This window comes from Coregonus clupeaformis, chromosome 8, assembly GCF_020615455.1.
Source record: "Coregonus clupeaformis isolate EN_2021a chromosome 8, ASM2061545v1, whole genome shotgun sequence".
In the NCBI taxonomy this organism is placed as follows: Eukaryota; Metazoa; Chordata; class Actinopteri; order Salmoniformes; family Salmonidae; genus Coregonus; species Coregonus clupeaformis.
In genome coordinates this window covers 22,799,537-22,822,886 of record NC_059199.1, presented here as the reverse complement: position 1 = coordinate 22,822,886, position 23,350 = coordinate 22,799,537, and the positions used below count along the sequence as shown (strand labels likewise).

At 44.3% G+C, this 23,350-nt stretch overlaps 1 protein-coding gene across 1 annotated transcript in view; it reads right to left on the bottom strand.

Moving 5' to 3' along the window:
• Positions 1-22,819, bottom strand: part of hdac8 (histone deacetylase 8) — a 45,510-nt gene extending 22,691 nt beyond the window's left edge. Inside the window, exons 1-9 of the mRNA XM_041882634.2 lie at positions 22,589-22,819; positions 22,428-22,480; positions 21,711-21,841; positions 15,536-15,677; positions 15,184-15,296; positions 14,916-14,993; positions 14,434-14,542; positions 13,310-13,482; positions 6,627-6,721 (exon numbers count right to left, since the gene is read on the bottom strand). Coding sequence (XP_041738568.2) covers positions 6,627-6,721; positions 13,310-13,482; positions 14,434-14,542; positions 14,916-14,993; positions 15,184-15,296; positions 15,536-15,677; positions 21,711-21,841; positions 22,428-22,480; positions 22,589-22,699 — 1,005 coding nt within the window. The 5' untranslated portion in view covers positions 22,700-22,819. The remainder of the gene's footprint in view (positions 1-6,626; positions 6,722-13,309; positions 13,483-14,433; positions 14,543-14,915; positions 14,994-15,183; positions 15,297-15,535; positions 15,678-21,710; positions 21,842-22,427; positions 22,481-22,588) is intronic.
• Between the last annotated feature and the right edge of the window lie 531 nt (positions 22,820-23,350).

The following is a 23,350-nucleotide window of genomic DNA, read 5'->3' as shown; positions in this document are numbered from 1 at the left end:
AACTGGTTCAGGAAAGACAAACTTCAGGGAAAACATAGTGAGTTAACCACAACAGCGTCACGTTGAGGGAATTTTGCAAGTGAAAGACGTGATGAAGCAGCAAGAGATGATTTCATTTCAAAGCGATGCTATCTTGATGAGACGACAACCCCCCCCCCCGGAACTGTCACGTAAATCTGACATAGCGCTGGTAGAAAAAAAATCAATTGGAAAATTAACATTTCCCTGTAGGGATAATATTGATCAATTATGTTTCAATTAGCAATACATTATGTTGTCTCTATATGGGAACAACATAGGTACGCCAGGAGACATGGAGTGTACACACACACACTTTAACACAAGCTCACACACACTCCCACTCTGGCACAGCTGTGTGTGTATGTTCCTGCTCATTTGAAATACACTGGGTGCTTTGTCTTTGTCAAATAGCTGTTTTGGGGTTTCATAGTGGTTCAGTCAGAGTGTGTGTGTGTGTATCAGTGTGTTTGTTTCAGTGTGTGTGTGTGTGTTTACATTTGAGTAATTTAGCAGACCCTCGTGTGTGTGCGCGCACGTCTGTTCCCAATTACCCCCATTGAGTTTCTCTGGTACACCTCCCTCCAGTCCTGATGCAACTCAACATGCAAGGGATTACTAAAAACAGGAAACACACAGATGACCAATTTTCCCATGAACCTAACGCTCTCATAGTAGTACAGTCCTGTCTCCTGCTGTGTGTGTGTGTGTGTGTGTATATGTGTGTCTCCTGCTGTCAGGATATTTGGGTTGGAATGGAACTACAGTACTGAGATGAGGGGGGACTGGGGAGAGAAGGGGGAGGGATAGGGGGACAGAGATCAAGAGGAGGGAAACTAGAGAGGAAGAACTGGGGGAGACTGGAGCGGGGGGGGGGGGGGGTGGAGACAAGGAGGACAGGGATGGGGTGAGGTCAAGGAGGACAGAATAGGGGACTGACTGACAGTTTGGACTGGATCATAACCCACTGATATCGGAATAGGGGAAGGGGATTGAATGAGGGGGACAATAGACAGAAAAATAGGGTGACGAGAGACCAAAAAGATGGACAGAATGATTGGGTGAAGAGATACAAGTACAGCGGGGAAAACAAGTATTTAGTCAGCCAACAATTGTGCAAATTCTCCCACTTAAAAAGATGAGAGAGGCCTGTAATTTTCATCATAGGTACACGTCAACTATGACAGACAAATTGAGAAAAAAATATCCATAAAATCACATTGTAGGATTTTTAATGAATTTATTAGCAAATTATGGTGGAAAATAAGTATTTGGTCACCTACAAACAAGCAAGATTTCTGGCTCTCACAGACCTCCACTCGTTACCTGTATTAATGGCACCTGTTTGAACTTGTTATCAGTATAAAATACACCTGTCCACAACCTCAAACAGTCACACGCCAAACTCCACTGTGGCCAAGACCAAAGAGCTGTCAAAGGACACCAGAAACAAAATTGTATACCTGCACCAGGCTGGGAAGACTGAATCTGCAATAGGTAAGCAGCTTGGTTTGAATAAATCAACTGTGGGAGCAATTATTAGGAAATGGAAGACATACAAGACCACTGATAATCTCCCTCGATCTGGGGCTCCACGCAAGATCTCACCCCGTGGGGTCAAAATGATCACAAGAACGGTGAGCAAAAATCCCAGAACCACACGGGGGGACCTAGTGAATGACCTGCAGAGAGCTGGGACCAAAGTAACAAAGCCTACCATCAGTAACACACTACGCCACTAGGGACTCAAATCCTGCAGTGCCAGACGTGTCCCCCTGCTTAAGCCAGTATATGTCCAGGCCCGTCTGAAGTTTGCTAGAGTGCATTTGGATGATCCAGAAGAGGATTGGGAGAATGTCATATGGTCAGATGAAACCAAAATATAACTTTTTGGTAAAAACTCAACTCGTCGTGTTTGGAGGACAAAGAATGCTGAGTTGCATCCAAAGAACACCATACCTACTGTGAAGCATGGGGGTGGAAACATCATGCTTTGGGGCTGTTTTTCTGCAAAGGGACCAGGACGACTGATCCGTGTAAAGGAAAGAATGAATGGGGCCATGTATCGTGAGATTTTGAGTGAAAACCTCCTTCCATCAGCAAGGGCATTGAAGATGAAACGTGGCTGGGTCTTTCAGCATGACAATGATCCCAAACACACAGGAGGAATGGGCCAAAATACCAGCAACAGTGTGTGAAAACCTTGTGAAGACTTACAGAAAACGTTTGACCTGTGTCATTGCCAACAAAGGGTATATAACAAAGTATTGAGAAACTTTTGTTATTGACCAAATACTTATTTTCCACCATAATTTGCAAATAAATTCATAAAAAATCCTAAAAAGTGATTTTCTGGATTTTTTTTTCTCATTTTGTCTGTCATAGTTGACGTGTACCTATGATGAAAATTACAGGCCTCTCTCATCTTTTTAAGTGGGAGAACTTGCACAATTGGTGGCTGACTAAATACTTTTCCCCCCCACTGTATATAAGAAATGGGGATAGGGTAAGACGAAAGGGCTGAGAGCTCCATGTAGCTCAGTTGGTAGAGCATGGCGCTTGCAACGCCAGGGTTGTGGGTTCCTTTCCCACGGGGGGCCAGTATGAAAAATGTATGCACTCACTAACTGTAAGTCGCTCTGGATAAGAGCGTCTGCTAAGTGACTAAAATGTAAATGTAAGCTCAATCCCCATAGGCTCCATGTCAAAATACCCAACATGCTCAAATGTCATATCATAGCCCAGATAAATTTACCATAGTGTAACTAAATCCCCCACACAACACTCTCTTCCCTGTCTCTCTCCCAGTCTTTTTCTCTCTCTCCCCTTCTCCCTCTCCATCTTTCTCTCCTTCTGTCTGTGTTTGGTTGTTTGGAGAGAGACTAGCCTTGGCCAGAATAGAAAAGGAATCCAACCCTTGTTTATTGTTCCTGTTCTCCTCTACATCTCAGAAATGCCTACAACTCCAGATACATAGAGTCAATGTTGTGGAAAAAGCTCTGGGAAAACAAATCGATGAGTTCCTAATAAATGTCAACAGAGTCACATAGCGCACGTAGGCCCGTCTCTGATTCTCTGCAGTCCTACAACTGAGGTCTCTCCGTCTCTCATTCTCTGCAGTCCTACAACTGAGGTCTCTCCCTCTCTCATTCTCTGTAGTCCTACAACTGAAGTCTCTCCCTCTCTCATTCTCTGCAGTCCTACAACTGAGGTCTCTCCCTCTCTCATTCTCTGTAGTCCTACAACTGAAGTCTCTCCCTCTCTCATTCTCTGTAGTCCTACAACTGAGGTCTCTCCGTCTCTCATTCTCTGTAGTCCTACAACTGAGGTCTCTCCCTCTCCCTTACTCTCCCTCTCCGTCTCCATTTCCATCCCTTTCCTTCTCCCTCCTCCCCCTCTCTGCAGTCCTAAAACTAATGTTACGCTCTTCTTTGTAGCCACTATATCTCTCTCTCCCATTCTCTCTCTCACTGTCCATTCTAAATGACCCCCCCCCCCTTGTCTCTCTGTCCATCCATCCATCCCTCTCTCCGGTGACCTGGACTTCTACAGAAGATAATAAAACAGAACAATACAGTCAGTCACCAGGTCAGGGCCCACTGATCCTCTCATTGTCCTTGGCGGCACATCCCAAATGGCACCCCATTTTCTTTATAGTGCACTACATTTATGATGTACCTCTTCTGTTCTATTTAGAACTGACTGTCTCTCTCACACACACACTTCCCCATCCCAGCTCAGTTTTCCGGTGATTGAGGCCAGTATTCCGGAAGCCTAGTACTTCCCCACGGGCAGATGGAAGGGACACACGCCAGAGAGGACAGGAAGTACCAAGGCAGAAAACAGGAAGTACAGGGGCGGGACAGGCTAAGTCTATTGTACTTATCCTATGTTCAAATGTACATACTAGCATACTACTCAGAATGCATGCCCAATACATGGTTTAATACTAAGTAGTATGTTGTTAGTGTGGATATTGGAACACAGCCTATTTACTAGAGCAGGGTTCTCCAACCCCAGTTGTTACTAACCTGATTCAGCTTATCAAGCAGCTAACTATTAGAATCAGCTGCGCTGGATTTGGGTCGGAGTGGAAACCTACAAGACGGTAGCTCTCCAGGAACAGGGTTGGAGAGCGCTGTACTAGAGATTGAAAAACACTGGAAAAAATGTGTCTAAAAGCCATTCCTTCTACTTCTTTACCATCTCATTTATTTTCTACTGAACTCTGTTTTGGGTATCACAGAGGGGCCTTGGTCATACACAGTTCTCACTGCGGTGAGGCAGGGAGGGAGGGAGGGACAGAGGGTGAGAGGGAGGGGTGGAGGAGGGGAGTTTGAGTTCTGTGTTTGTTTTTGCACGGGGCTGTGCTGGGAATCACTCAGTGCAAATCTGAGAAAACAGACTAAAAAGAGAGAGAAAAAGAGAGAAAGGAAATAAAGATGTTGAATGGCTGGAGACAGACAGACCGGTTCCACACACACACACACACTGAGCTGGCCAAAAGCAGGCCAGGTTCAGGCCTACAGAACCACTCGAGTGGGTTGGGTCCAAAATAAACAGTTTCCTCAATCTAAGATAAGAACTGAACGTGAACAAACCCACAGGCTGTCTCCCAAATGGCACCCTATGGGATCTGGTCAAAAGTAGCGCACTACATATGGAATAGGGTGCCATTTAGGGAGAAACCCACAACTTTCAAAACCAACCGACTCAGCTAATCTAGACTAGATGATCTTTGACCCTGATGAGTATTTTTAGGTGTTAGAGATTCATTCAGACATTAGGACATTAGGGTTAGCAGACAATACAGGTCAACTAGCCTGGTCCCAGATCGGTTTGTGCTTTTGCCTATTCCATTGTCATTGTCAAGCCAAACATTGCATGACAATTCCATAAGGAGTTGGCAAAAGAGCAGAAACAGACGGGCACCCAGGCTATGGTCCCTGGGCTGTCTTGCCAACGCCAATGGTCATTGACTGATTATGTACTGAGTCCATGGGCATATAATAATAATAATAATAATAAATGCCATTTAGCAGACGCTTTTATCCAAAGCGACTTACAGTCATGCATGTATACATTTTACGAATGACCCCAGCGGGAATCGAATCCACGATCCGTGGCATTGCAAGCTCCATGCTCTACCGACAACCACACAGAACTTGGAGTTCCATCGAATATTTCTAAGCCCTTTCCTTCCTGTTATTTTTTTATTACTCTTCCTCCATTGATGAAGAGAGAATAGACTAGGGAGACGTCTGATATCTGACTCACCATGTATTCACAGTTAAGTCTTTATCGGGTCCGCTATCTCTTCTACGCTCTTCAACAACCACCCTTCCCACACTATCAGATATTAACTTTGCAGAACCTCCAGAGTCACCCCCAATGTCACTGTGTGTACGTCTCTCTCTCTGTGATGGTCTGAAAGGAGGCCCTTTTGTGTCCGGCCAATAGCCCCTAGCCCTTACTCCATTGTTCCAGGGGGGTTAGGGGCTATCCTTGCTGCCCAGAAAAGCTGCAGCCATTTGGGAAGGAGAGGGGGAGCTCTGGCCTCTCTCGGAGTCTCAGGTACAACAAAGTGCTTTTTGTTTTCCCTTCTCCTTAGAACCTTACTTTGCATGGTCATCGTGGATAAATACTCCTCTCTGGCACACACACACACACATAACGATGCTACTACAAATCTCTCTCTCTCTGGATTTCTTTCTCTCTCTCCTGCTCACCCTCTCCATCCTTTTCTCTTTCTCCCTCCCTCTCCGTCCCCCTCTACCTCGTCCTCTCTGGGCCACAGCAGGCCAGAGTTAAATAGTGTTTTGTTTGGGTGGAAGTGTAGACACACAATAACAAGAGGTAGCTGGCAGTGTAGAGTATGTGTTTGACGGAAAATGGGTACCACTCTTTGATGGCCAGAGCAAGAGGGTCAGAATAGGGGAGACTTATTTGTGTGGCTGTATGTGTGTTGTAGCAGCTGGTTAGACTTGTTTGAGGTGAGCCCTTCTTAATGAGGTTAAAGGTCACGTGATGTCACAGCCCGACATGGTGGAGGAGAAACAAGAGGTGCCTTTATCATGGCCCACACATACACACTACAGAAAGACCCTCTTTGTCTCAGGAGAGTAAGATAACTACCCCTCACTGTACATGGAAAACACAAATCTCTCCCTCGCTCTTTCTTTGTAGCTCTATCCCTCATTTGCTCTCTTTTTCTACTGATGTAATTATATGGGAATTCGCCAACCCTTCCGCCAAAAGAAACCAGTCTCCCCCCAGAATAAAACACACAAGGTCCTTCTAAGAAGACAAAAAAAAGATAAGGAGGGCAGAGAGAGATCGAGAGAAGCACAGAGACCCTCTCTGTCAGGTCTGGAGGGGACAGAGTGGTATTGTCCCCCCTTTCTCCTCTCCTACTCCCTCCATCCCTCCTGATTCACCTGGAAACAAACCCCTTTATTGAGGACCGGCGGCCATCTTTTATTAGAGGGAATGACTCAGCGAAGACTGACCGCAAGGTGTGTGTGTGTCTGTGTCTTTGTGTTTGTGCGTGCCTGTGTGAGGTGCTTTGTGTGTTTGGGGCTATGTATAGAGTTTGTGTTTACTCTTACCTCATGGTCAGGTATCTCAGAGGCCAGTGTTTGTCTCAGTACGGCCCCAGTCAGGTAGGTCCAACAACGGGCCGTATTGGCTAGGTTATACCCTCCTAGAGAGAGAGAGAGAAGAGATGGAGAGAGTGAGAAAGGAAAATAAGTGAGGAGGAGAGTGAAAGAGAAAGGCAGTATAGAGAGCGAGAAGGAGGGAGGAAAAAGAGAGGTATTGTAGTGAGTAAAAGGGCTTCATTGTACTGGTGTAATTAACAGCTATCATCTGGTACAGGGCTGAGGGGTCTGGAGCTGGGGTTTCAGATGTGTGTGTGTGTGTAGGTACGTTTGTGTGTGTCGATGTGTTTGTGTGTGCGCGCGTGCGTATATGCGTACGTGAGACCAGCCTCCTCCCAGCAGCAGTGTCGGTAGGTGCCAGTCTAGTACGTGGCGTAGACACTAGGCTGTGGTTTCTGACCGTGTGTATGGGGGTTTCCGTGAGGACAATTTTGGCACCGGACAAATGAACGGGAAGATTCTCATTTATTTGACATTTGAGAAATTTACATCCATATGCCTTGGGTGCGTAATCCATTAAGGCGTCCACCCACACAGCCAGGGATATTGGCCAAAAGATCCACATTTACGTGTCCTTAAAAACAGTCTATAACAAAAGACAAAAACACTATTCCTTGTTTTCGAAGTGTAGCATATGGAAAACTTTATAGCCTACTGTTTTATTGGTTTTTGCTTTCCTAAAACAATAATTGTCCACCTCACGGTTGAGCTGTTGGAGATTTGAGCACTAAATGGATCAGGGCATTGCATGCATAGGCCTATGCGCTTAGGCATCCACTGTATGATATGAATATTTTAAATATAAAAGGAAGAGAAGCTTAGGACTAGCCTCAGAGAGAGATCGAGATATGCCTGCAGCATGCTATGACACACATTTATTTATCCTGGTCAGATAGGCTACTGCGTCTGTTATACAGATATAGGCGTTTTAAAGTTTTAAAACTTTATTAAGTTAATATCAAAAGTAAGTCAAGAAATTGTTTATAGGGCAAAATACGAGCAGGATATTATATTGCGGCTAACACAACATTACAGTTGGAACTTAATTTGGCCAAAGAAAATGGCTCAACAGAATGAAACAAAACACTTGCGAACTGTCTTAAACCTTCACAAAAGTTTAACAGCCTATATTGCAACAATTACCAAGAAAGGCTAGTGCCTATTGTACCAAACAAATGACATCAATAGGCTAATGATATTTATTGTACAACAGGCCTACTTATAACCTATCTTAAACTACAGTGGGGAAAAAAAGTATTTAGTCAGCCACCAATTGCGCAAGTTCTCCCACTTAAAAAGATGAGAGAGGCCTGTAATTTTCTTCATAGGTACACGTCAACTATGACAGACAAATTGAGAAAAAATATCCAGAAAATCACATTGTAGGATTTTTAATGAATTTATTTGCAAATTATGGTGGAAAATAAGTATTTGGTCACCTATAAACAAGCAAGATTTCTGGCTCTCACAGACCTGTAACTTCTTCTTTAAGATGCTCCTCTGTCCTCCACTCGTTACCTGTATTAATGGCACCTGTTTGAACTTGTTATCAGTATAAAAGACACCTGTCCACAACCTCAAACAGTCACACTCCAAACTCCACTATGGCCAAGACCAAAGAGCTGTCAAAGGAAACCAGAAACAAAATTGTAGACCTGCACCAGGCTGGGAACACTGAATCTGCAATAGGTAAGCAGCTTGGTTTGAATATATCAACTGTGGGAGAAATTATTAGGAAATGGAAGACATACAAGACCACTGATAATCTCCCTCGATCTGGGGCTCCATGCAAGATCTCACCCCGTGGGGTCAAAATGATCACAAGAACGGTGAGCAAAAATCCCAGAACCACACGGGGGGACCTAGTGAATGACCTGCAGAGAGCTGGGACCAACGTAACAAAGCCTACCATCAGTAACACACTACGCCGCCAGGGACTCAAATCCTGCAGTGCCAGACGTGTCCCCCTGCTTAAGCCAGTACATGTCCAGGCCCGTCTGAAGTTTGCTAGAGTGCATTTGGATGATCCAGAAGAGGATTGGGAGAATGTCAGATGAAACCAAAATAGAACTTTTTGGTACAAACTCAACTCGTCGTGTTTGGAGGACAAAGAATGCTGAGTTGCATCCAAAGAACACCATACCTACTGTGAAGCATGGGGGTGGAAACATCATGCTTTGGGGCTGTTTTTCTGCAAAGGGACCAGGATGACTGATCCGTGTAAAGGAAAGAATGAATGGGGCCATGTATCGTGAGATTTTGAGTGAAAACCTCCTTCCATCAGCAAGGGCATTGAAGATGAAACGTGGCTGGGTCTTTCAGCATGACAATGATCCCAAACACACCGCCCGGGCAACGAAGGAGTGGCTTCGTAAGAAGCATTTCAAGGTCCTGGAGTGGCCTAGCCAGTCTCCAGATCTCAAACCCATAGAAAATCTTTGGAGGGAGTTGTAAGTCCGTGTTGCCCAGCGACAGCCCCAAAACATCACTGATCTAGAGGAGATCTGCATGGAGGAATGGGCCAAAATACCAGCAACAGTGTGTGAAAACCTTATGAAGACTTACAGAAAATGTTTGACCTGTGTCAGTGCCAACAAAGGGTATATAACAAAGTATTGAGAAACTTTTGTTATTGACCAAATACTTATTTTCCACCATAATTTGCAAATAAATTCATTAAAAATCCTACAATGTGATTTTCTGGATTTTTTTTCTCATTTTGTCTGTCATAGTTGACGTGTACCTATGATGAAAATTACAGGCCTCTCTCATCTTTTTAAGTGGGAGAACTTGCACAATTGGTGGCTGACTAAATACTTTTTTCCCCCACTGTAAATATGGAGCACACAATTAAAAAAGAATCAAATCAAATGTTATTTGCCACATGCGCCAAATACAACAGGTGTAGGCATTACAGTGAAATGCTTACTTAGAAGCCCATAACCAACAATGCAGTTTAAGAAAAAAATTTTTTTTGCAAATAATTAAAGAGCAGCAGTAAAATAAAATAACAGTAGGGAGGTTATATACAGGGGGTACCGGTACAGAGTCAATGTGCGGGGGCACCGGTTAGTTGAGGTAAGTGAGGTAATATGTACATGTTGGTAGAGTTAAAGTGACTATGCATAAATAATAAACAGAGTAGCAGCAGCGTAAAAAAGGGGGTTGGGGTGGGGTGGGGCAATGCATTATTGGCCATGATTAGCTGTTCAGGAGTCTTATGGCTTGGGGGTAGAAGCTGTTAAGAAGCCTTTTGTACCTAGACTTGGCGCTCCGGTACCACTTGCCGTGCGGTAGCAGAGAGAACAGTCTACGACTAGGGTGACTGGAGTCTTTGATAATTATTAGGGCCTTCCTCTGACACCGCCTGGTATAGAGGTCCTGGATGGCAGGAAGCTTGGTCCCAGTGATGTACTTGGCCGTACGCACTACCCTCTGTAGTGCCTTGCGGTCGGGGGCTGAGCAGTTACCATACCAGGCGGTGATACAACCAGTCAGGATGCTCTCGATGGTGCAGCTGTATAACTTTGAGGATCTGAGGACCCATGCCAAATCTTTTCAGTCTCCTGAGGAGGAATAGGCTTTGTCGTGCCCTCTTCACGACTGTCTTGGTGTGTTTGGACCATGATAGTTTGTTGGTGATGTGGACACCAAGGAACTTGAAGCTCTCAACCTGCTCCACTACAGCCCCGTCGATGAGAATGGGGGCGTACTCAGTCCTCTTTTTTTTCCTGTAGTCCACAATCATCTCCTTTGTCTTGAGCACGTTGAGGGAGAGGTTGTTATCCTGGCACCACACGGCCAGGTCTCTGACCTCCTCCCAATAGGCTGTCTCATCATTGTCGGTGATCAGGCCTACCACTGCTGTGTCGTCGGCAAACTTAATGATGGTGTTGGAGTCGTGCCTGGCCATGCAGTCATGGGTGAACAGGGAGTACAGGAGGGGACTGAGCACACACCCCTGAGGGGCCCCCGTGTTGAGGATCAGCGTGGCAGATGTGTTGTTACCTACCCTTACCACCTGGGGGCGGCCCGTCAGGAAGTCCAGGATCCAGTTGCAGAGGGAGGTGTTTAGTCCCAGGGTCCTTAGCTTAGTGATGAGCTTTGAGGGCACTATGGTGTTGAACGCTGAGCTGTAGTCAATGAATAGCATTCTACCGTAGGTGTAACTCTTGTCCAGGTGGAAAAGGGCAGTGTGGAGTGCAATAAAGATTGCGTATGCAAATTGGAGTGGGTCTAGGGTTTCTGGGATAATGGTGTTGATATGAGCCATGACCAGCCTTTCAAAGCACTTAATGGATACAGACGTGAGTGCTATGGGTCAGTAGTCATTTAGGCAGGTTATCTTAGTGTTCTTGGGCACAGGGACTATGGTGGTCTGCTTGAAACATGTTGGTATTACAGACTCAGTCAGGGACATGTTGAAAATGTCAGTGAAGACACTTGCCAGTTGGTCAGCGCATGCTCAGAGTACACGTCCTGGTAATCCGTCTGGCCCTGCGGCCTTGTGAATGTTGAACTGCTTAAAAGTCTTACACACATCGGCTACAGAGAGCTTGATCACATAGTCATTCGGAACAGCTGATGCTCTCATGCATGCTTCAGTGTTGCTTGCCTCGAAGCTAGCATAGAAGTGATTTAGCTCGTCTGGTAGGCTTGTGTCACTGGGCAGCTCCCTTTGTAGTCTGTAATAGTTTGCAAGCCCTGCCACATCCGACGAGCGTCAGAGCCGGTGTAGTACGATTCAATCTTAGTCCTGTATTGACTCTTTGCCTGTTTGATGGCTCGTCGGAGGGCATAGCGGGATTTCTTATAAGCATCCGGGTTAGAGTCCTGCTCCTTGAAGGCGGCAGCTCTACCCTTTAGCTCAGTGTGGATGTTGCCTGTAATCCATGGCTTCTGGTTGGGGAATGTACGTACGGTCACTGTAGGGACGACGTCATCGATGCACTTATTGATGAAGCCAGTGACTGATGTGGTGTACTACTCAATGCTATTGGAAGAATCCCGGAATATATTCCAGCCTGTGCTAGCAAAACAGTCCTGTTGCTTAGCATCTGCGACATCTGACCACTTCCTTATTAACCGAGTCACTGGTGCTTCATCCAGAGGCAGCGCTCCTCTAGAGTTTTTTTCCCCTCTGGTTGCACATTTAACATGCCGGTAGAAATTAGGTAGAACGGATTTAAGTTTCCCTGCATTAAAGTCCCCGGCCACTAGGAGCGCTGCCTCTGGATGAGCGTTTTCCTGTTTACTTATGGCCTTATACAGCTCATTGAGTGCAATCTTAGTGCCTGCATCGGTTTGTGGTGGTAAATATACAGCTACGAAAAATATTGATGAAAACTCTCTTGGTAAATACTGTGGTCTACAGCTTATCATGAGATACTCTACCTCAGGCGAGCAAAACCTTGACACTTCCTTAGTATTAGATTTTATGCACCAGCTGTTGTTTACAAATATACACAGACCACCACCCCTTGTCATACCGGAGTCAGCCGTTCTATCCTGCCGAATGTAGCGTATATCCCGCCAGCTGTATCTTATCCATGTCGTCGTTCAGCCACGACTCGGTGAAACATAAAATATTACAGTTTTTAATGTCCCGTTGGTAGGATAACCGTAATCTTAGGTCGTCTAATTTATTTTCAAATGATTGAACATTGGCTAATAGGATTGATGGAAGAGGCAGATTTCTCGCTCGCCGTCGGATCCTTTCAAGGCACCCCGACCCACGTCCACGATATCTCTGTCTCTTTCTCATGCGAATGACGGGGATTTGGGCCTTGTCGGGTGTCTATAGGATATCCTTTGCGTCCAACTCGTTGAAAAAAAATCTTAGTCCAATACGAGGTGAGTAATCGCTGTCCTGATATCTAGAAGCTCTTTTTGGTCATAAGAGACGGTGGCAGAAATATTATGTACAGAATAAATTACAAATAATGCGAAAAAACACACATAATAGTACAATTGGTTAGAGGGCTGTAATATAGCCAACGAAAATGTCTCCACAAAATGAAACAAAACATATTTTGCACATTTAAAGAACTGGTTTGGATTAATAAATAGGCCTACAATAAAAATAATGGTATACAATAATAATGATAAAACAAATGTTTATAAATACGAAATAATGTCCACCTCACAGTTCAGCCTCCAATAATAATAATGGTATACAATAATAATAATAATGATAAAACAAATGTTTATAAACACGAAAAAATGTATAAAGTTCAAAAATTGCATCCTACCTGAATAGCGAGTTGCACAGTAGCCTGAAGTTGGCAGCGCCAACGTTCTTCTTATCTTTGTCCACTACAATATTAAAACTTGTCCCGTTGTAGGCTTTTCACTATAGGAATATTCTCTAACTTTCATTTTACTTTAATGAAAAAGGCTTCCATCATCACAGTCAACAGTAGCCCAAGGCTCCTCTCTCGTGCTCTCTCTCTCCTCAGTAGCATGAACATGGACGTAAGGCAGCGGGCAGGAGTGAGAAAATGGTGCTGAAGCCACCCTGCCTTGATGGCCGGCTACTATTTTATTCATCAGCTTTTCATTTATTTTAACGTCACAAAGCCGGCAATTACCAGCTAACAGAAACCCTGGTGTGAGTGTGTTGTCAGACCCACCTCCTCCCAGCAGCAGTGTGGGTAGGTTCCAGTCTAGTACATGGCGAAGACACTGGGCCACCCCTACAGGGGTCATGTTGAAGGAACACATGGGGTCCCCGGCCATGGTGTCAGCTCCCAGCTGCATCACTACTGCTTCCGGGTTAAACAACGCCTGCACTTCCTGCATCACACTATTGATGGACACAACAATCATCAAAACATTAGAGGTTAAAGATGAACACAACAATCATAATATTAGACGGTTACAGTTTTGACTATGTAGTGAACACAACAGATAATGTTTTCATTTGACTTTGAAAATGTTTGTTTCCATAGCATACATACATACATAACATGCAAGATCTACAAAGACGATATCACGGTTCTGCAACAAGAAAAACGTTTGCAGAGTATCAACAAAACTACTCAAATCAAATCAAATCAAATCAAATTTTATTGGTCACATGCGCCGAATACAACAAGTGCAGACATTACAGTGAAATGCTTACTTACAGCCCTTAACCAACAGTGCGTTTATTTTAAACAAAAAAAGTAAGAATAAAACAACAAAAAAAAAAAAAAAAAAAAAGTGTTGAGAAAAACAAAGAGCAGAAGTAAAATAAAGTGACAGTAGGGAGGCTATATATACAGGGGGGTAACGGTGCAGAGTCAATGTGCGGGGGCACCGGCTAGTTGAGGTAGTTGAGGTAATATGTACATGTGGGTAGAGTTAAAGTGACTATGCATAAATACTTAACAGAGTAGCAGCAGCGTAAAAGGATGGGGTGGGGGGCAGTGCAAATAGTCCGGGTAGCCATGATTAGCTGTTCAGGAGTCTTATGGCTTGTGGGTAGAAGCTGTTGAGAAGTCTTTTGGACCTAGACTTGGCACTCCGGTACCGCTTGCCGTGCGGTAGCAGAGAGAACAGTCTATGACTAGGGTGGCTGGAGTCTTTGACAATTTTGCGATTCTAGCTTATTATGTCTGTAAATGTCCGTTACTGAGAAAGCAGAGGACATGCAGCATGTCTCTGATGTTTCTGACAGTGTTAACCATTAAAAGATGAGATATGTATCGTATGTCATTACCTGGGTGAATAAACCTGGATGAATAAAAATGTACTAGCTTTAACAACCATGTACCTGGTGAAGACGTGGAAGTATCTGTCGTCTTTGATGCCGTCATCCAGAGGGACGTTGACAGCATACCATCTTCCTTTACCCATCCCTGTGTCACACAGGTCCCCTGTACCTACAACAGGATGGTAGGGTTACTATGACAGTGTGTGTGTGTATTATGTATCAATGTTTCTCAAATTCCAGTTCATGGACTATACCAATCTCTCAGATTGTTAGCTGATTTGACACTGATTTAGTTCTACAGTTTTAAGTTTTAATGCAAGCGGTCCCCCAATGAGGAAGGACCATAGTATACAAGTCCCTACAGGTAAAGGAAGTTTATGATGAAAAGGAGGGTGATATGTACATCCTAAACGTGAGCATACCAGTGCTAGGATAAACAATAATACTGAAATAAAAGAATGAGAGGCCCGCACACAGAAGATTGGAAGTTTGCCAACTGTAGTAGAACGGTCATTTGTACTGCATTAGGAGCCACCACTGACCTGGGAAGAATCCGGGGGAAAACTTGTGTAGAGACACAGTCATCACTTTGGAGGTAAAACTGAAGGCATCTTCCACACCTGAGAAACATTACATTATTCTCTAAAAACACACAATGATTTATTTCATTGACAAACCAAATAATTTAGCAACCTTGACAAAACATTTGTATCCACATACAGTACTCATTTGGTGAAAATATCTACACAATATTTACAATATCAACGCACATTTAGATGTGAGTTCGGGGAAAAGGGTGTGTGTGTGTACCGTCTCCATGATGCAGGTCCACATCCACATATAGAACTCTCTCGTATTTCTCTCTCAGCTTGAGAATCCCCAGCACAGCATCATTCACATAACAGAAGCCTGATGCCTCATCCCTGAACGAGAGAGAGAGGAAGAGACAGAGAGAATGAAAGTGAGAGGAGAGAGACAGAAAGACAGAAAATACTTAACACATTCTAGTCTTTTCAATGACTTAGAGGCCTTCTGTGTAGACCATCATATATGTCTAACATAATTCATTGTGTCCTCCTGTTAGGAATGGTTTGGTAACACATTCATCAACATGTGACCCTGGTCCTTGTCCGGTCACCATTCACACACAGTTCACTCTTACTTCTTGGCGTGGTGCCAGCCTCCTGCCCAGTTGATTGCCACCTCACCCCTCTTGTCCAGCAGGCACTGGGCGGCCGTCAGGGTGGCACCACCCACCGCTGCAGCATAGTCATATATACCCTCCACCACCGGGCAGTCATAACCTGGCGAAAGGAGAGGGGAAGGGAGGAGGGGTGGCGAGAGAGAGAGAGAGGCAAATGACAGACAGAAAAGTAGAAAAGTAAATAAGAAAAGACGAGAGTAAAGTAGAGGGGGAAAATGTGAGAGGGTGGATAAGTGAGTGTGACAAAGACAGAGAGAGAGAGAGAGAGGACCAGACAGAGGTGTTGAGGAGAAACAAAGGGAGGAAGAAGGAAGCAGAAGAGAAACAATAAAAAGGAAAGGTGGGGAAGGGAGGGATCGATGAAAAGACGGAGATAAGGTGAGATTAAGACGTTTTTATAATAGAAAGGTTGGCAGAAGAGGAGTGATAACCCATTAAATAACAACAGAAAGGGGTTGCATCTCTCCAGTCTCCCACCCACAGCCCTAGACTGTTGATAACATGCTGACCTAGGTTGAATCTCTCCTCGCCTCCCTCTCAAAACACATCAGATCTTCTGCTCCAATGGGCTTTGAGGAGACAAGGAGAGAGGACGCAGGGAATCAATACAATAAAGGAAATACAGTAGGAAGAAGGAATGTCAATCTGTCATTTATATATTTAAGCATAAATGGAGGTTTTCTAATGTAAATTCATTATGTAACCATATTAATGTGTTGCCAAAAACAGCCTTGTAAACCTTATGCCCGGTGGTGGGTCGTTTTTTTATCCAGAGTTAAAGCACCCTCTACTGCCAGCATAACACCATTGCATGAAAGTCCTCCCATTTCCCTCAGTCACTGATTTCAAGGTTTTACTGTTAACCTACAAACCATTACATGGACATGTTCCTACACATCTCTCCAATTTGGTCCTGCCATAAATACCTACACGTACACTACGGTCACAAGACACAAGCCTCCTTATAGAGCCCTAGAGTGGAGGTGTCATAATACCCATAAAACCTAGCGGTCAAACAGGGAAATGGTTCCAATCATTATTCCCATATGGGATTTTAGAAACACTTCAAATAAGGGATGTGTTTCGTATAGGCTTACCCTGGCGTGACGTTTTGATAACCATGTAAATCTCTCACGCTCGACCGACCGACCTCCCCACTCGACCTTGCGCTCTCTCCCCCCTCGACCTTGCGTTCTCTCCCCCCCTCGACCTTGCGTTCTCTCCCCCCCTCGACCTTGCGCTCTCCCCCCCTCGACCTTGCGCTCTCTCCCCCCCTCGACCTTGCGCTCTCTCCCCCCCTCGACCTTGCGCTCTCTCTCCCCCTCCCCCGACCTCTCATCCTCCCCCCGACCTCCCTCAATTCAATATACTTAATTGACATGGAAAGCAAACACATTGTCAAAGTAAAAATATAGCGACGATGGTCAAAAGACAGGAACATACTAGACGGTTTGTAATTAAGCAATAATTACACTCATATTAATAGCAATTACAACAATAATAAAGAATAGGCAAATATGAATAATCACACTATACTTCTCACTGGCTCTCTCAGGATCCCTCAGGATGTGGCAGGAGGCCACAAATTTGGCTGCTAAATACATATTGGTTTTTCACCAAGTACGTATTTAAGTTTGTCTTCATCATTTAGGTTTTCTAATTCTTTGTATTGTTTTATAATTTGGGGGAAGAATGTATTTCTTATGTACGAATATCGGTCACCTCTTCCTGGGGGCAGAATCAGCACAGCCTGTCCTCTCTGGGCAGTCAGGTTTGCCTGTGACGACCGGTCTCTATGGCCAGGCTGTGCTCACCGAGTCTGTACGTAGTTAGTTTTTTCCTCTGTTTTTTATCAGTCACAGTGTACTGTCTGTTTATCGCCAAATAACATTGAAGTTTACTTCGACTTTCTTGTGATTTCTTTCCAATAGGTGATATTTTTTTAATTTTGCTTTGTGATAATTACGCTGGGACAGATTTTCTGAGTGCTGTCCAGAGGCTTCGTTGGGTTGGTAGTGGTTAGTGAATTGAGCCTCAGGACCAGCTGGCTGAGCGGACTTTATGGTCACCTCTTGGATATTAAATCAGAAGAGGGAATTGGCCTAATTCTGCTCTGCATGCATTGTTTGGAGTTTTTCTCTGTACTCTAAGGACGCTCTTACAGAATTCAGCATGCAGGGTTTCAATTGGGTGTTTGTCCCATTTGTCAAATACTTGTTTTGTAAGAGGACCCCACACTTCGCTGCCATATAGTCCAATTGGTTCTATTATTGATTAGAATATTTTTAGCCAGATCCTAATTGGTACGTCTAATTTGAGAGATATTTTACTGGCATTGAAAGCCCTCCTTGCTTTCTATTTGTTCATTCACAGCCATGTTGATGTTCCCTGTGGAGTTGATTTTATCTCCCAAAAATGTGTAGGTGTGTGTCTCTTTTACAGTGCATTCAGAAAGTATTCAGACCCCTCGACTTTTTCCACATTATGTTACAGCCTTATTCTAAAATTGATTAAATTGTTTTTTTCCCCCTCATCCTTCTACACACAATACCCCATAATGACAAAGGAAAAACTGGTTTTTATCAATTTTTTGCAAATGTATAAAAAAACAAAAAAAAACATCACATTTACATACACTACCAGTCTAAAGTTTGGAAACACCTACTCATTCAAGGATTTATCTTTATTTTTACATTGTAGAATAATAGTGAAGACATCAAAACTATGAAATAACACATATGGAATCATGTAGTAACCAAAAAAAGTGTTAAACAAATTAAAATATATATTTTATACGTGAGATTCTTCAAATAGCCACCCTGCCTTGATGACAGCTTTGCAAACTCTTGGCTTCACCGTAGGGATGGTGCCAGGTTTCCTCCAGATGAGACGCTTGGCATTCAGGACAAAGAGTTCAATCTTGGTTTCATCAGACGAGAGAACCTTGTTTCTCATGCTCTGAGAGTCCTTTAGGTACCTTTTTGGCAAACTCCAAGCGGGCTGTCATGTGCCTTTTACTGAGGAGTGGCTTCTGTCTGGCCACTCTACCATAAAGGCCTGATTGGTGGAGGGCTGCAGAGATGGATGTCCTTCTGGAAGGTACTCCCATCTCCACAGAGGAACTCTGGATCTCTGTCAGAGTGACCATCGGGTTCTTGGTCACCTCCCTGACCAAGGTCCTTCTCCCCCGATTGCTCAGTTTGGCCAGCTCTAGGAAGAGTCTTGGTGGTTACAAACTTCTTCCATTTAAGAATGATTGAGGCCACGGTGTTCTTGGGGACGTTCAATGCTGTTCTTGGGGACCTTCAGTGCCTCGACACAATCCTGTCTCGGAGCTCTACGACCAATTCCTTCGACCTCATGGCTTGGTTTTTGCTCTGACATGCACTGTCAACTGTGGGACCTTATATAGACAGGTGTGTGCCTTTCCAAATCATGTACAATCAATTGAATTTACCACAGGTGAACTCCAATCAAGTTGTAGAAACATCTCAAGGATGATCAATGGAAAGGATGCACCTGAGCTCAACTGAGTCTCATAGCAAAGGGTCTGAATACTTATGTAAATAAGGTATATTTTCAATTTTTAATAAATTTGCAAAAAAATCTAAAAACCTGTTTTCGCTTTGTCATTATGGGGTATTGTGTGTAGATTGATAGGAAAACAATTTATTTAATCCATTTTAGAATAGGGCTGTAATGTAACAAAATGTGGAAAAAGTCAAGAGGTCTGAATACTTTCCGAATGCACTGTATATGAGTGGAGCCCAGTAAAAATTGATATCGGTTTCCCTGACATCTGAATCTTTTCTGGAATATCGTCATTTGTGTCTTTTTGTGATTGACTGTCTGGGCCCAGGTCTGACAGAACTGTTGCAGATGATCTAATTGTCGCTGTAACCCCTCTTTTATGGGGGACAGCAGCACCAGGTCATCTGCATACAGGAGGCATTTTATTTCTGTGTTGTTAAGAGTGAGACGGGGCTGTTGATTGTTCTAGCGTTTTTGCCAATTCATTAGTCTATATATTAAGAAGACTTGAGCTGAAATTGTTCTCCTGTTTCACTCCGTGCCCTTGGGAAAATAAATGTGTATGTTTATTTCCAATTTTGACTGCACATGTGTTATTTCTATATATTGATTTGAAGACATTTGTATGTTTTTCCACCCACCCACACCATTTTCAATTAATTAGAGAAAAATGCCTTAATGCCAAATTGAATCAAAGGTTTTTAAGAAATCCACAAAGCACAAGAAAATTTGTTTTGTTTCACGTTTATCAATTCGTGTGTGTAGGGTATAAATGTGATCTGATGTTCGATAATTTCATAGGAATCCCAATTTCACTTTTGCTCAGGATATTGTGTTCACTTAGAAAGTGCAGTAATCAGCGGTTCATGATGGTGCAGAATATTTTTACCAGGATGCTGTTGACACAAATGCCATGTTAATTGTTTGGATCAAATGTCTCCATTTAAAATGTCAGGGAAATAGCCTACACTCAAAACTTTGTTAAATACTTTGAGTAAGATAGTGCTAAATTTGTGGTCTGTGTATTTTATCATGTCGTTCAATATTCCATCAGTACCACAAGCTTTTCTGGGTCGCAGGGCCTGTATGTTTTCCGTTAGTTATTTTTGTGTTATTGGGGAATCCAACGGTTCTGGTTGTCTTTAATGGCCGATTCAAGAACTTGCAGTTTTTCATAGATTTCTTTTTGTTCCGAATTAATTTTAATATGTCTATATAGTTATTTTATTTGCGCAAGTTATTTATATTTATTTTGGGGGGCTTTTTCATTGTTGGACATAAAAAACTAAAAACATCAGGAAATCATCTCCAAGTGATTTTTATTTAAGACATCTGTTCCCAAGTATTCCCACGCATAATAGAGAGACACGCGATAGTATATAAATGTAAACAAGGTTTGAAATGATTATGTTTTAGTCAAACTATTTGACCATCCGCCCAAGAAAAATCGGCCCGCGGCTTAATGAAGTTGATGATCCCTGGTTTAGGGAGTTCCAATTTTCTAAATAGTTGTTGAATCAATGGATTCCTCAATTTAATTAAGTTGGTGTCTGATGTGTTGTTCTTTTTTGTTCTGAGAGTCTGTATTCTTTTAGGGTTGCCCAACACTGAAGGCCCAGATCCTAGCTGTCTGGTGCTCTCTCTCTCTCTCTCTCGCTCCCCCCCCTCTCTCTCTCTCGCTCCCCCCTCTCTCTCTCTCTCGCTCCCCCCCTCTCTCTCTCTCTCTCCCCCTCTCTCTCTCTCTCCCCCTCTCTCTCTCTCGACCCCCCTCTCTCTCTCGCTCCCCCTCTCTCCCCCCTCTCTCTCTCTCTCTCTCTCCCTCCCTCCCCCTCTCTCTCTCTCTCTCGACCCCCCCTCTCTCTCTCGCTCCCCCTCTCTCCCCCTCTCTCTCTCGCTCCCCCTCCCTCTCTCTCTCTCTCTCCCTCCCCCTCTCTCTCTCTCGACCCCCCCTCTCTCTTCGACCCCCCTCCCCCCTCTCTCCCCCCTCTCTCTCTCCCCCCTCTCTCTCTCTCTCTCCCTCCCCTCTCTCTCTCTCGCTCCCCCTCTCTCTCTCTCCCCCTCTCTCTCTCTCCCCCTCTCTCTCTCTCCCCCCTCTCTCCCCCTCTCTCTCCCCCTCTCTCGACCCCCCCTCTCTCTCTCTCTCGACCCCCCCTCTCTCTCTCTCGACCCCCCCCCTCTCTCTCTCTCGACCCCCCCCCTCTCTCTCTCTCGATCCCCCCTCACTCTCTCTCTCGACCCCCCTCACTCTCTCTCTCGACCCCCCTCACTCTCTCTCTCGACCCCCCTCACTCTCTCTCTCGACCCCCCTCACTCTCTCTCTCGACCCCCCTCACTCTCTCTCTCGACCCCCCCCCTCACTCCCCTCGACCCTTCTCTCTCGAACCCCCTCTCGAACCCCCTCTCGACCCCCCACACTCTCTCGCTCCCTCACTACCTCTCTCTCTCTCTCTCCCCCTTTTTCTCTCGACCCTCCCTCTCCCCCCGACCCCCTCTCTCTCCCCCGACCCCCTCTCTCTCTCGACCCCACCTCTTTCTTTCACTCTCTCTCGACCACCCTCTCTCTCCCTAGCTCCAGAGAGCCTGCTCTTCCCTCTCCTCTTACCCAGGCCAAAGTCCCCGGACTGGGGGTCATCGTTGTCTCCATCCTGGCTGATTTTGTGGAGGTGCTCCAGGTAGGCGTCTGTGTGGAACTTGGCCATCTCCTCAATGGTCGCAACACGGGGCTTCACAACACTGAAAGAATGAATGGAACATAGATACTGATGGACTGTTCTAGAGGTTTGTACTTAGTTACTTTACAGAGTTCTAATCCATATTGTTCGAGAACTGTAGAAAGAGCTCAGAATGTGGTACTGGCATTGGAGCAGGATGGTAACGTTAGCTAGCTAACTAGTTGGTTTATTCTAATCTAAAATAATAGCTATAACTTCTTAAACGTCCATATAATGTAGGTAAAACAAGCACCAAGCTCAGTTGGTTAAATAAAGGGAATGGTTTAGCTAACTAATGTTAGCTAGCTAACTAATGTTAGCTAGCCAACATAGACAGCGCACTAGCTCTGGTCCAGACGCATGCGTTCTGCACGCGAATATAATGCGCGTGGGCCAGCATTAGACTGGGGGTAAAAGTTGTGTGTTTCGTATTTTGGAGAAATGACACCAGTGCACTGCATTATACAGCTTACTGTTTGTCAGCACTCTACAGTCAAGTAAATCACTAAAACTTCCCCAGTGCGAGAGTGGAGGGCAAGTGAACAACGCCCTGCCAGAGTTAACTAGCTCATTCCCTTATTTTTGACAAGCATCTAACGTTAACTTACCCCATGTGTTGAAGTAAACCATAAGCTTCTATGAGTGAATGTACCATACTTGCCTAGGGAAACGGAATAAAAAAAAAATCGTTCAGTACTTGTAAATAATGACAAAAGTAATGCCTCTCTGGCGAGCATCCATAGCTAGCTATCATTTCCATTCAACTCACCCGGTTGGGGACTTTTGATAGCGAGTCGCATGTCTCGATGTATTGAGGACTATAGACATATACAACTTTGCGTTTGGAAGGAGAGTCATTGGAGTCTCCTTTACAACTCATTTATGTTAGTTAGTGTAGTTATGTGGATAAAACGCTTGAAATAAGTAAAAATGTGTACGAGACTAGTAGCTTGCGAGCTAATTTCTGCACAAATGCAGATGGTGTCCCACTATCAACATTCCCCGGACAAAACGGAAACCGTGCTACCCGGAACTTATGTTTCAATAAAAAGCTTAATTAAACCAAATATTATGGATATACTGACAAGATACATGTCTCTCCGCCCTAATAATGGGAGTTGTTGTAATAATAATAATAATAATATGCCATTTAGCAGACGCTTTTATCCAAAGCGACTTACAGTCATGCGTGCATACATTTTTGTGTATGGGTGGTCCCGGGGATCGAACCCACTACCTTGGCGTTACAAGCGCCGTGCTCTACCAGCTGAGCTACAGAGGACCACAAAAGGTGTTGTCCAACAAAGCGGTACGGCGGACTGTCTAGCTCCCGCCTATCCTTTCTTTGGAATGGTGGATACATCTCATTATTGTAATCTATTTTTAAATATTTGATAAGGTTTGTTGACGTCAACCGCCTGTATTCAATGAAGAGAGACGCTATGCTACTAGCCTCATACTATGAATAGACAATGCCGATATAAAGTGTTTTTTGTCGATGTCACGTGTCCTACTTATATCAGTACACACG